The sequence below is a fragment of the Esox lucius genome, chromosome 1 (genome assembly GCF_011004845.1).
Source record: "Esox lucius isolate fEsoLuc1 chromosome 1, fEsoLuc1.pri, whole genome shotgun sequence".
NCBI classification, from domain to species: Eukaryota; Metazoa; Chordata; class Actinopteri; order Esociformes; family Esocidae; genus Esox; species Esox lucius.
Genome location: NC_047569.1, coordinates 26,334,020 through 26,348,688, shown reverse-complemented (window position 1 = coordinate 26,348,688; position 14,669 = coordinate 26,334,020). Strand labels below are relative to the sequence as shown.

The following is a 14,669-nucleotide window of genomic DNA, read 5'->3' as shown; positions in this document are numbered from 1 at the left end:
TACCTCTGTGCTCTGTAGCTCCTTGAGTCCAGGGCTGTCCCAACTGATCCCCTTCTCCCAGTGTACTGCACTACTTTAGATCAGATCCAATAGGTAATAGGGTGACATTTGGGATAACTGGTCTTGGCATTCCAAATGGAGTGTTGTGAAACAAATCACATGATTTCCCAGAAACAGGACTTTTGTTTTTGTCCCAAATGTCTTCCTATTCTCTAAATTGTGCACTTTTTACTATCAAAACCCTATGCAGGGAATTGGGTGCCATAGGGAAATCTCTCCAACCAAGGGTCCAGGGGTGGAGATAACTTTCCCAAATAAACAAAATGTAGAAACATCTGTTTGAATTGAAGTAAAGGGAAACTGAGGTAAATACTTTGCCAGAGCCTATCAACTACTCTCACAAACAGACATCCAGCAGGGTATCACGTCGCATTTAATTATTAGCCAGTTCCAAAATAAAACAAAATGTTAAACATTAAACATTGTTTACATACTGCTTACTTGGTCCCCAAAAATAGTGGTCTGCAAAACGTTTTCATAATAAGAGTTATTCTCTTAGGTTGAATATAGTAATTATGCATGGATAGATAACACTGACAAAGATTAAATGCACATTGGTGTAATCCAAATGAAATTTGGGATTGTGTTGCATGAGGTTATAGAACAAGTCAGCACACACACATGTTCATGAAACTTTATTTGCTGACCACTTTGTGCTTTAGGTCTGTCTTACAAACATATACAGAACATAATTATGCATTTAACACTGACCATTCCCCAAATATCCAAGTGGTATATCGATTTGTAATACAATCTGTATACAGTACATACGTGTATACACTCACAAAGGCATTAGATGCATTCAGTACAATACTGAAATCATAAAGGTGACGCTAACTACTACAATATAAGAGCTAGACTACTTTGTGGTAAAGTGAAGAAAAAAAAATCAGCAAACATAAGCATATTGAACAAAATTAAGAAATATTGGGATCCAATACTACTTTAGTGGTATAATTGTGTAGGTTGCATAGCATTTATGAATTCAAAAATAAAACAACAAAACAATCAAAAGTTTATAAAGCAGTGGGGTATTTCTAATGAAGCAAGATTTAACATTTTTGTAACTACTTATAAATCATGATGCATCTGCAAATATCAACAACCTTTCGGAGGACTGTCTCATTTTTGGGATAGTGTATTATTTTAAATCAGTATTCACATAAAATGTTCATTACAGAAATGCATCTCAATCTAATTCTCAGGTGGTTTTATTACATTTTACTTAGAAAAACTCAAATACAAAATATGTTGCTCTAGTTTGTCCACGAATCATCAAAGTTACATATACTAGGGGACATGTTCCTGTAAAAACAGATTCTTGATGCATCATATTGAATAGTAATCATTCAAGGAGCACAGGCTATTCATGTATTTACTTGAAAGCATTTTGAATTCTTAAACTCCTCACTATACCTCACTTCTTCCAACTTTTGTACTGCAGAAAAGGTCAAAGAGCAATATTCTTTAATAATAATTTCTTCATGTACTTTGATTTTCTCAGTGTTACATTTAACTCAGGCCCTTCCATTAAGTGGACTATGTTACAAAATATTTGATACAGATTTGCACTAAAGTTTAATCTGTTTTGGACCTTTTTCAGTAAGAAGAACGTTTTCGAGACTGTGATTAAATGCATAATAATTGAAAAGGGAATTGTAATATTGATAAATAAACAAGTTCAGATCCTAATCTAAGTGTTTTGAAACTGATCAGAAGATTTTCATAAATAGTTTTATGAGAATTACCCAGCGGGTATTTGAAAGCAGTATGAACACAGCAGTGAGGTCAGTCTATGTAATCTTAGTATGACTGGGATCATGTGAATCATGTTGTGTTCTGTAGCTTCTCTTTATGCATTCCAGTGCAAAAGTGGCAACTGCTATTACTCTTGCAGGTACAGCCATGTTGAAAACACCGTGGTTAGTGGTTGTTTAAATGTGGCTGAATAAATTATCTGGAAATAAGTAAAATAAGATCTATATTATTGGCAATAATCCCTGTTATAATTTGAAATAAAATAAATAAATAATTCTGTAATGTATTAATGATAGTAGTACCTCTCATTTCTTTGAGTGACTTAAACCACAGTAGGTCTTATTATAGTTGCCATTTTATTCCTCATTAATCCCTTTAACTGCATTCTGATAAAATACCTTAGTCCCAAATAGCACCTGATGCTCTTAATTGACACTAATGTTAAACTGAGGCCAAGGCTCTGGTGCACTACAAATGTTCTGAACTATGAAGGGAACAGGGTGCCACTTGGGACGCAAACACTCATTATTAATCTGTGTAGTAATAAAATACATTTCAATATCATGTCAAACCTTTGGAGAACATTTGATACAGCTCAGTCAAGTCACATCCATGTAGAGAGACATCATGTATCCTTAATGGCACCCTACTATTTAGTGCACTACTTCAAACAGAGCTCTATGTTCCTGAGTCAAGTAGTGCATTATAATGGGAATATGGTGCGATTTGGGAGGCAGATACACTCACAATGTAGCAATGATGTCCGTCCACTTAGTTAGTAAACATTCTATTAAATCACTGACAAAGAAATCACATACCAGACTGAATCAATACAAACATAAAGTTTAAGTACAGGGACTAGGGGTGTCCCCCAGCACTGATATAAATTGTATATTACAGACCAGCTGTCTTTAAAATCACCTCACTACAGGAGATATTGGGCCTAGCCTTTGTCATTAGATTTGATTCAGTGCTGTATGTACTGTATTATAATACCTTATATATTATATATCCCAAATGGCATCTTATTCCCTATGTGGCACCCTATTTTATATGGGCTCTGATGTATTAAATAGGGAATATGGTACTATTTGGGAGACAAAGGCCTTACATCCATGCTATTGGGACAAGAATCAGCGCAACATGAGGTGTGATAAACTTGGAACTCTGCTTAGATGGAAAAAACATTAACTAAATTAGCTAGCTACAATAGATTGGACATATTTTTCCCCCCACAAATGTTTACACATCATTAATATTATACAATATGTTTAAACAATTATATAAAAAAAAATACAAAAGAAAATTAAAAAGCATGCACAAATTATAGACCATTAACACATACGTAACAAGACAGCACAGTAGGGGGTCCTACAGATCACACAGAATAACCATGTGGTACAGTCAGTCTAAGTATGCATCTTAAAATGACAACCTATTACCCATGTTGCACACTGCAAAATAGAGAATGGCGTCAATTTGGACGCAACCTACAACATCCAGTGGATTCTTAGGCACCTGTTGAACTTCAACATGAATCAATCTCCATATTCCAGGGCAGACCTAGGTTCAAACTTTGTTTGACTGAGCATTCATATCCCAATGGAACCAAAATGAAAGTCACAAAGACACAAGTTCACATATCTTGAAATCCAGAACCAATCATTTAGAAGTTTGCAACTAGTGTTTGACCCCAGGTCTGACATAGAGCTACAGTAGTATTATACAGTAATATATTACGGTAGGACATATTCCCAGTGTTGGCAGACTACTGACAGTTGCTTAACAGGCTAATACACATACATGTTGACAACTTCAACAACTTATACAGGGATTTCTTCCAACTCTGGGCCTGGATGGCTGAAACACTCCAGTTTTATATTACTTTCTTTTAACTTGGGACTGAGTTTCTCCTGGGTCACCAAGTGAGGTGACCCTCTTGGCAACCAGTGACATGACTCAATAAATCCCCTACCAGGTAGAAAGATAACCAGTAGAACCTTCACCCTCCAACCTTCATGTTCTTTCATCAACTTACTGGTCCACCATTCCTCCTACAGGCCTCAGCTGCTTTAGCACCATTGAGCATATCAGAAACATGGTTTGGATCAAGTGCTACGTCATCAAACAAAACAGTAATGGAAGCTTGCGAGTGCCTTAAATGGAATGGGTTACAGGCCCTGCTCTAGTGGTGGTCGTTTCCACATTGTTTTACCTCTACAGTCCCCTACCGCCGATAAGAAGAGCAGAGGAATTTCAAGTCGTTTTTTCTGCACGGAAACAAAGCTCTCATTGTCAAATGTTTCACTTGTCCCCCACCTCTCCTTACGTCCAAATGTAAAAAAAAAAAAAGAAGAGAAAATAAATGAAAAACATCTGTCTCAGTGGTCATTGTCAGTATGTCTCACGATCAGACTTCTGAGCTGTCCAGGCCGCCACTAGGGAACGCAGATGCCATCATGGGATCAGTGGAGCTGGATGTTGTCGTGGGAACTTCTTTCGTCTTCTGTCGGGACCGTATGACCAGTGCAATAATGATGATGATGATGAGGACAGTGACGAGGAGGCCCACAAGGGTCCCTATGATCAGGACTAGGCTGTCCTCGCTCTCCACAGGTTGGTTCAGTTGCCTGGGCACCGCGCCCTGGTCGAGGACCTCCCGGTCGGGGTTAGCGTGGGGCTCGTGGCTGCGGTCCAGGGCGATGTGAAGGATGTTGGTGCCGCGGTTGCTGTCCTGGCCGATGTCTTCTGCCAGGTCTGGCAACCCGTTGGCAGAGCGCCTGGAGCGAGACTGGACCGAGGTTAGGGACAGCTCTCCACTGTCGGGGCTGCCTCCAGCTGTGGAGCTGTGTTGTGCCAGTACGTGGTACTCCAGACTCCTCTTTCCGATGCCTCGGTTGGCGTTCTCCCTGGAGCGGACCGTGTAGATGGTGTGGATGAACCACTCTCTCCCTGCTGACACCTGGGACCAGATCCCGTACAGATAATAATTACTTTCCATACATTCCTTGGATGCATTTTAGCATATGGCACATGTTTAACAACATTTATTTTCCAAAACATGCATTTTCACATGTAGTTAGGGAGGCCCCTGGCCAAAAGGAAACATCTCTGTGTGTGCTGCTATCAGTCAACAGGGGCTGTCCATCACCATGACAAACCTGGCCCTTACAACACGGCGCTCCTTTTGGTAATACTTGATATAGTGTATGACCTTTTTTCCCACCTTCAGAAAGACAATATAGGGCCCCAGGCTTACCAAGATGCAACTGAATTTCCTACCAAAATATTCCCCCTTCCTCAGTCCAATTGAGGAATAGTCTCAGCTTGACAATGAAAGGTGTATGATCGGAACCCTCAATAGCAAGTGAGTCTTCTCCAGGCAACTGAGGCCTGAGGGGATATCACTGCAGAGGCAGGCCAAGGTTTGATCTTCCATGCTAGGCACTTTTCCCCTGTTGCTTGGCAAGGGAACACATCAGTTGTGATGTGGATGAAAACATGTGGCCAACTCAACATGACAGGCAGGACAATGCCTGAGATTTCAATGTTTTCTTTTCTCTCCATTCATGTGTACTGTATAATACAGTACTTTAGGGTGTGTTTGAGGCTTATTGTGGTAATATTCAGAGAACAGTGTTTATGAAATCAGGAAAAACTGTAAAATAGGTGTGGTATAGTGTAATGTGGTATAGTTTAGTGTAGTGTTGTGCAGTGTAGTGTTGTGCAGTGTAGTGTAGCGTAGCATAGTTCAGTGTAGTGTGGTATAATGTAGTATAGTGTAGTGTGGTATAGTGTGGTATAGTGTAGCGTAGTGTGGTATAGTGTAGCGTGGTATATTGTAGTGTAGTATTGTTTTGGTATAGTGTACTGTAGTGTGGTACAGTGTAGTGTAGTGTGGTATAGTGTAGTTTTGTCTAGTGTGGTATAGTGTAGCATAGTGTGGCATAGTCCAGTGTAGTGTGGTATAGTGTAGTGTAGTTTAATCTAGTGTAGTGTAGTTTAGTCTAGTGTGGTATAGTGTAGCGTAGTGTGGCATAGTCTAGTGTAGTGTGGTATAGTGTAGTGTAATGGTCAGATTAATGTACCTGGAATAGAGCTGTGGAGTCCATGCTGAAGCCATCAGATCCAGGTTGTCTGACCAGGGCCAGAGCCTGAGGGTCATCTACAGCCAACAGAGCCCTGAAACCCACATTCCCAAATGACCTGGCCTGAGTCTCTGGCTGGGCCTTGTCCTGGAGGAGGGTGACAGGTCGACAGTTGGGCTACTTCCTAAATTACACCACATTCCCTATGTAGTGTCCTAGTTTTGATCAGGACCCTGACATAAGCCAATGGTACACTGCTTAGTACTCAACAGCTGTAAAGATGGACTACATTCATAGTACTTCGTCCTTGACATAAAGATAAATACTGACTGTGTGTCCATGATTCGATCATACTTACAATGATCTTGAATCTGTAGAGCAAGGATGGAGCATCAGCCAGACAGCCAAACTCGTTGTTGCCGGGGTTGTACTTGGGTACGTACCCATCCGCGCCGGTGCACAGGAACACCTTCTCTATGCTACAGATGAACGAGTCCCCCAGGTTCTGAACAGGGTCCACCATCACTCTACCATAGACCATATCACCTGAGTGGGGATCGTGCCTGGGTTAAAACAGCACTTACATACAACCAATCGGTGGCTCTCGATCGATCTATCTCGGCCCGATCGAGGATTATTCTGCGTGATGTTCCAGATCAAACCAAGCAGTGAACACCTGATTTAACCAACCAAGGTCTTAGCTGTCAGTGAATGAGACTGACTCCCATGATGAGAGGCTGTGTCTGTGGCCGGGCTACTCACCTTTTGAGAAGGCCGTGTCACTCTCCTGTCCGAAGCCCATAGATCCATCCGACAGCCATAGAGTTCTCTTAGACAGCAGCAACATCTCAGTGTTCAGACTGAACTCAGCCGCCACTGGGTCACTCACCTGGGACATCACATCACACACAGGTTGACATTCAGTTGACAGTGAGTAGCCACTAGCTCAAGTTTTAACACACTGCATAGCACAATATAGCACTGTATACTGTAGCTCAGTAAATGCCAGTCACCCAAATAGTATGGCGCTGTGATATCTTTTACTCTGTGCATTACCTCAATGTACATTTCAGCCCTTAGGGTCTACCTCAGAGTTTCCCAAACTCGGGGTTGCGGCCCCATGTGGGGTCACCTGATATGAAAATGGGGTTGCGGGAGAATATTTTAAAATTGACTCTCATAGCCTCAAATCAAAAATGTTTTGACATGGTTGAGGTCGCGATATTTTAGATTTCGAAATTGGGTCGTCGGCCAAAACAGTTTGGGAACCCCTGGTCTACCTGTTGATAGGGAACACACGCGGGAGCAAACAATCACATTTTTCCGAGGTGTTCTGACCTGCTGGAATCGTATGTCCAGGTCAAAGGTGACAGGTTCTCTGGGGTTACAGACAGGAGGGAGGGAGTACTCCAGACTGGGAGGAGTAGTGCAGGGCAGAAGCTTCACTGTGTAGGTACCTGAGTAATCACGCACCTGGGAGACAAGAGATGCAGTTACTCAGCTAAATGATACAGAGAAGCTGACATTACAGAGATAAACACAGTATCAAATATTGTCCTCACAGCAAAGTCTGATGTGAAGGTCCACTGCTGCATTGGCTGGTTGTAGGTGGGCTCACTCCTCACCAGGCTGAGGTTAAAGGTCAATCCAGGGTGGTCCGCACACATCACCATAGAAGACAGAGTGGATGCTGGAGAAGGACGGAACAGTGAGGCCACCATACACCAGGGTAAAACTGTCATATACTGGAGATGCCATAGATTTTCTTTTCACTTTGCCAAAAGAACAAACTCAGCCTACCACACAAAAGTCAGTGAAGATTAACTGGAACTCAAGTACATTACATAATGAATCAGGTCTGGTCTACCAACTGTCAATTCCATGGATACACAAGAGCAGTATTGTACAGTTGTGGAACATACCAGAGTGAGATATGACAAACAGTCCTCTAAATCTAGCCTCCGTTCTGAAGTTGACCACCAGACGACCGTGTTCATTGATACGCATGCTGGTGGGGTACAAGGCTCCTGCACAATACATGACACCTGGTCAGTCACACTGTCACATACAATTAACACAACATCATTACCCCACATGGAAACCTGTTTCATTACCCCACATAGAAAACTATTTCATTACCCCACATAGAAAACTATTTCATTACCCCACAAAGAAAGATGTTTCATTACCCCACATGGAAACCTGTTTCATTACCCTACATAGAAACCTGTTTCATTACCCCACAAGGAAACCTGTTTCATTACCCCACATAGAAACCTATTTAATTACCCCACATGGAAACCTGTTTCATTACCTCACATGGAAACCTGTTTCATTGCCTCACATAGAAACGTATTTCATTATCCAACATGGAAAGCTGTTTCATTACCCCACATAGAAACCTCAATCATTACCCCGCATACGAAACCTCTTTAATTACCTTACACAGAAACATCTTTCATTACCTCACACAAACCTCTTTCATTACCCCATACATAAACCTCTTTCATTACCTCACACAAACCTCTTTCATTACTTCCCAAACAAACCTCTTTCAAACTGAAACATTTTCTTGTTCCTTTTTGACACCAGCAACACATTTACAAGAAGCTAGGACATTGGGAAAAAAGTTGTGTAATACAAAAAAGAACCTGGTAGAGCATCTCACAACTAATTAGGTAATTGGCAACAGGTTACATGATGGGAATATATTTTAGCAAAAACAAAAACATTTCTCAGGTTCAACATTTGATATGTGGCCTTTGTACTATTTTCAATTAAACATAGGGATTTAATGGTTTGCACATCATTGCATTCTGATTTTATTAGCATTTTACTCAGCGTCGCAACTCTTTTGAAAATGGGGTTTTACATCTGACTCGTTTTTCTTACATTTTTTGTTTGTTTGTTTTAGCAGCAATCTGTGATGTGCAAAATACAAGCCATGAAAGAGTCCTAAAAATGAACATCGATTTGATACAGCATGTTTCAAGGACTTGCCTTGTAGCTCAGCTTCCGGGGGGCTGCCGATGCCATCCCGCCACAAGATGGCAGTGTCGTATACGAAGGTGAGTCGTAGCTCTGATTGCAGGTCAAAATGCTGCCAGCCCCCGGCCCCCACGGGGGAGTGGAACACATAGGACACATGAAGGGGGACCCGTAGGGTCACATAGGACTGGACCAGGTTCAGTACCTACAGACAGACAACACACTGTCATTTGCATTTACACATAAACACCCTCGTCAGACGTAGAGAAGTAGAGAGAGGAATCCTGTACGGTCAGGGAGAAAGGGAGAGCAACGGAAATGGGGAGGCAAAGAGACAGATAGAAATAGAGTAAGAGAGACAGTGAATTTACTTAATAATAAAGGATGGAGATGAAATGAAATGAAATGGAACTGGTGTACATGTAGCCCAATCTAAACATTCAAGTGTGTCATACCTGATGGATACAGTACACTAACCCAAGCATCACTTGACATATTTCATGATTATGGCTTGTTCGTCATCTATTCTAAAGATTTCATGAGATTCATGGAACGGTTTGCTAATATAACTGTCCTGTATGCACACAGGACTGTACTGAGGGCTGCTCCCGTACTGCTCGCACACCGATGAAGAGTGTCTGTAGGGGCCTTTAAATAGTATCTGCTCCCTCAAGCGACATTTGACAGCAGGCGCCTGTCTGCACTAGCTCACCTTATTCCTTCAAGACAGGACCTGCCTATGCTCTGGGCGAGAGAGAAAAAGCGAGAGAAAGAAGGAGCTAGAGAGACAGACAGACAGACAGAAGAAGGGAGGAGAAGGAGAGATGGGAGAAATATTGGAAGAAATAGCAAGAAATAGAAGAAAGCGAGGAAGGAGGCACGATAGAGGAAAGGAGAGATGGGGAGAACGAGAGGACGGAGCTCAGAGAATAGAGAGCTGAGGCAGATGATTTGCAGTACTTCCCTGACACCGCAAGCCTGCTGAGAAGTAATGGATTCCTGCGGTGTGCTGAGCTAGAGACAAAGTCTCTCACCATGACACACAGATACTGAGAGACAGTCAGTCCTGGCACTCTGAAAGGCCAGCCTGGGGCTCCAGGCTTGACTGACTGTTTTTACACCACTTATATGAACAACAGACTCCGGCTCATAAGGGGCACACAGGGTCACAAATAAGGTTCCTCTGTTTGTTCTGCCGGGCCACACTGGCTTATCTTTACTGTACAAGTCGCCCATCCCACAGGAGACATTTTGGAGAGGACTAAGCACAGTAGTAGACCACACTGAAGCTAGGCATACATAGTACCAGACAGTAGTGTACATAGTACCAGACAGTAGTGTACATAGTACCAGACAGTAGTGAACATAGTACCAGACAGTAGTGTACATAGTACCAGACAGTAGTGTACATAGTACCAGACAGTAGTGAACATAGTACCAGACAGTAGTGAACATAGTACCAGACAGTAGTGTACATAGTACCAGACAGTAGTGTACATAGTACCAGACAGTAGTGTACATAGTACCAGACAGTAGTGAACATAGTACCAGACAGTAGTGTACATAGTACCAGACAGTAGTGTACATAGTACCAGAGAGTAGTGTACCTGTTCCACACAGTGATACAAAACCTGAAGCTCCTGGTCCACCAACTGCTCTCTGTCATGGTTCCCATTTCTACCAATAACCACAGCAACATAACAAACATACAGCTTTAGACCTAAGTCCATACATGATCTGTGTCTGTCTTTGTCTCTGTAAGACAGCTCATAGGATGGGACATGGTATCAGGTTTCTGGGTGTATAGAGACACATCCAGACCCCTGGGCAGACCGCTTGTCACTCTCTCTCTGTTAGTTATGGGTCTTCCTTAAAACAACATAGGGATGCCTAACAAACTTTAGGTTCTGGCTGAATCCCAAACAGCACCTTTTACGTACTTTGGCTGTGGTCCAAAGTAGAGCACTTACACCTCAGTTGAAATATTATCAAAGGGCAGCCACTAGCTACAGTGTGTAAAATGTGCTAGTTGGAGAGACATTGACCAAGGAAAACAAGTGTTGTATGGTTAGTACAGGGCAGATCCTGACATTCAGGAAAATCAAGTGATTCACTCGAATCTCTCCCACAGAGCTCGGGTCTTGCCAGAATATTAGTTATATTCACGTTTCAACCTAAACAAAGATACCACTACTGGATTACACCCTTCAAGCATGAAAATCAGAAAGTCTGGAGGAAAAGTTTACTTCAGAAGAGAGTAATGATCACCGTCTCCTTTAAGGATATTTCATAAACTCCCTATAAATCATAATGCATCCATGTCCACATGATGTCTTCTATTTACAGTCTCATTTGTCTTGGACATTCTTCCTCCACTGAATATAGGATGAGGTAATAGTGTTGTCTATTTGTTGTTTTTAATACACGCTAAATCCTAAACTAGGTCAGTGGCAAGCCTGTAATAGATTACACACACTGTTGATATCTTCACTAGAAAAATGCTACCTCAAAAGCAGTAAAAATACCCTGAAATGATTAAAGAGTTTCAGGTTTTTTGTAATTTATTTATCAGGAATTTTTTCATGCAGTGTTTCATCTACAGATATACACACATAAACAGGCATGCAGACAACCAGGCATGCGCACACACACACACACACGCAGACAACCAGGCATGCACACACACACACACACACACACACACACACACTCATATATTGGTAGGGTGTTTCTAGTTGATGATCAACAGTAGTTAGAATTTCTAGTGACACCTTTACCACTACATGGCCTTTGGTCTACTGTGTGTGTGTGTGTGTGTGAGTTTGCGTACCCAAGGGTCAAACATGAGTGTGTGTGTGTACGTGAGAGGAGACCTCTACCAAACCATGCCCTTTGCTCTCCCCAGGTTTTCCTTCCCTCTCCAGGCCTCTCTTTATAACCCAGCCGGCCTAATTAAGTGCTAGTGAACTAATACATTGACTAGGGTTCAACTCCAAACCCGTGACGGGAGGTTTCCAAGGTAATGTAAATGACAGGAGCCCTGAAGCATATCCAGAGTTTAACATCTCCACTCAAGGAGGGTTATGGAGAGAGGAAGGAAAAGGAGAATAGCCATCCCTCCTTCAACACAGCAGCTGCTGTTTAAAGAACACAAAGCAGAAAATAGCAGAAGGTTTTTATGGTGCTTCTGTGAATGTTGGAGGTACCAGTTTGACAAGATGAACAGAAGGCCTCCTGAGGAGTTGTGTGAATCCATAAAGAACAGTGTTTGGTTAGTTATTACTGGGAGGGGGGGGGGGTTTAATGTGAGGGTCAGGAAAACAAAGAATTACATTGTTCTCTGTTTTATTGTGGCTGTAAAATATTCTGTCCTATTCTGTGAAAAGGAAAAGATAATCTATAAAAAATACTGAGTGAGCTGGTACTGACACCTCTGTTTAGTGCAAGTGGTCAAAGGTCAGGTGGGAGAGGGGGCTGGAGCACCTCACCTATCTGTCTGATGATAGTAAGACCACAGTCATGCACACACACAACCCTCTTCTCAACACACACACACAACCCTCTTCTCAAAACACACACACAACCCTCTTCTCAACACACACACACAACCCTCTTCTCAAAACACACACACAACCCTCTTCTCAACACACACACACAACCCTCTTCTCAACACACACACACAACCCTCTTCTTAACACAAACACACAACCCTCTATTCAACACACACACACAACCCTCTTCTCAACACACACACACAACCCTCATCTCAACACACACACAACCCTCTTCTCAACACACACACACACACACACACAACCCTCTTCTTAACACAAACACACAACCCTCTATTCAACACACACACACACACAACCCTCTTCTTAACACAAACACACAACCCTCTATTCAACACACACACACACACACTGCTTGCCCACCTGACCGTCCGTCCCTATGGTCCCTCCACAGTCTGACAGGAGCTCTGACATGTCGTAGTAACTGGTGAACTCCCATAGGCAAGCCTCCAGGTTGAGGTTTCGGTAGAAGCGTAGTACGCTGGATCCCCTCAGGGCGGCGCTATACTGGTAGGGAGAGGTCTCCCCCAACACCTCAGGGTTCTTGGTGGCGTCCGTGATGAAGCCGTGGCGAGTCTGAACTTCTGTGTAGTCCAGAAGGTTAGAACAGAGGTGGTTCCCGACACGGGTGCCATCAGGACTCAACGTCAGCTCAAAGTTAGACAGAGGACGTGTGGAGACTACAGGAAGCATGCCTTGGAGAGGAGAGACAAGACAAGGGCTTAGGAGAGAGGGACATTGAGAGCGAAAAAGAGAGACAGAAAGAGGAAGGAAGAAAGATGGAAAGAAAGAGAAATAAAGAGCTCGGGGAGTCGAAGTTCAGAGTTTAGCGAGACTCCTCAGAGCGATCGAGGTGAGACAGAGAGAGACGCTAGAACTCAATATTCCTCACCATCAATGTGTGGCATGGTGACCGTGACTTTGATGAGGTTAGGGTGGTCTGGGTCCTCTGCGCCAGTGTAGCGCAGCCTGGCAGAGAAGGGCTCAGCGCCCACTGTACCCTGAACACGGGGTTGGCACATACCGTCCTCTACACTGATGGAGACTATGGAGCTGCTGAGTTCCAGTCCCTCGTCTCCGTTAGAGTTCACAGCCCGGGCCGCGCATTGCACCCTGGACCCAGACTGGAGCGAGACCGACATGTCAACACAGTCAACTACAGCACATATATACAGTCAACTACAGCACATATATACAGTCAACTACAGCACATATATACAGTCAACTACAGCACATATATACAGTCAACTACAGCTCCTTTATACAGTCAACTACAGCTCCTTTATACAGTCAACTCTCCTCCAGAACGACTTCTAACTCAATCTCTGGCTTTCTTTCCAACCTTTTGCACTTACGTCACTGGCAGGATTTGCTGAGGTAGAAGAATCTATCATCTACCTGGAAGTAGATGGAGTCCAAGGTGATGGTCTTGGAGGAGGAGAAGAAGGTATCAAAGTCCACCTCCCTCATGGGGCTGGTGACCCCGTCCGTCCCGGTAGGAGCGCTGACCAGCCAGCGGTAGCGTGTGAGCGTGTTGTTGATGTGCTCACTGACACAGATGGAGCCAGTCTTGTCATAGTCAGGGTACTTGGGGCTACAGGCCTGAGGGAGGGACACAAGCCAAGGCACTTCAGATGTTACTTAAAGTCACTGCATTTCTGTCATCCTGCACGATGTGATGAACACGTACTCGCATAGCAGGAGTAGTGAGTGTTAATCACATCATGGATGATGCATTTTTGTAAACCCATTCCTGTAATCTGCGCATCGATATCAGATGAACGTCTCGCCGCCCTTGCATATCCCTGAAATCCACATGATTGACATGTCTGGGCCGCAGCCAGATTCAAGCGGGCTAAAGATGCTTCTGTACCGTAACACAGACGACGGGGTAGCCGGCCAGCAGGGGGGTGTGTCCGGCCCTGGAGGTGTCGTCGTACTGCAGCAGGGAGAACACCTGGGGCACCGAGGGGAACGTGACGTCAGCCATGCTGTTCGTCTCCTCGATGTAGATAATGGCCTTGCTCATCTTGAGGAGGGCGGGAAGAGAGAGAGCAATCAACCACAGAAGAGTTGTTGAAGGCGCCGTCTTCAACAGACGTTAAGTAGCAACATCAGGGCTGATGAACGCCAGGAGCAGATGAGCGAATGCGTGAGTCCATCGTCTCGCATCACATTCCCCCTCAACGCTACGCCGCGGAGC

The 14,669-nt window shown here is 43.5% G+C and overlaps 1 protein-coding gene across 1 annotated transcript in view; it reads right to left on the bottom strand.

Annotated features, from left to right (window-relative positions):
- Positions 1-680: 680 nt before the first annotated feature.
- Positions 681-14,669, bottom strand: part of frem2b (FRAS1 related extracellular matrix 2b) — a 77,518-nt gene continuing 63,529 nt past the window's right edge. The window contains exons 15-26 of the mRNA XM_020049828.2: positions 14,340-14,495; positions 13,865-14,068; positions 13,359-13,590; positions 12,830-13,161; positions 8,907-9,099; positions 7,829-7,933; positions 7,469-7,596; positions 7,245-7,379; positions 6,669-6,795; positions 6,265-6,452; positions 5,907-6,053; positions 681-4,780 (exon numbers count right to left, since the gene is read on the bottom strand). Of these exons, the coding sequence (XP_019905387.2) occupies positions 4,229-4,780; positions 5,907-6,053; positions 6,265-6,452; positions 6,669-6,795; positions 7,245-7,379; positions 7,469-7,596; positions 7,829-7,933; positions 8,907-9,099; positions 12,830-13,161; positions 13,359-13,590; positions 13,865-14,068; positions 14,340-14,495 (2,499 nt within the window). The 3' untranslated portion in view covers positions 681-4,228. The remainder of the gene's footprint in view (positions 4,781-5,906; positions 6,054-6,264; positions 6,453-6,668; positions 6,796-7,244; positions 7,380-7,468; positions 7,597-7,828; positions 7,934-8,906; positions 9,100-12,829; positions 13,162-13,358; positions 13,591-13,864; positions 14,069-14,339; positions 14,496-14,669) is intronic.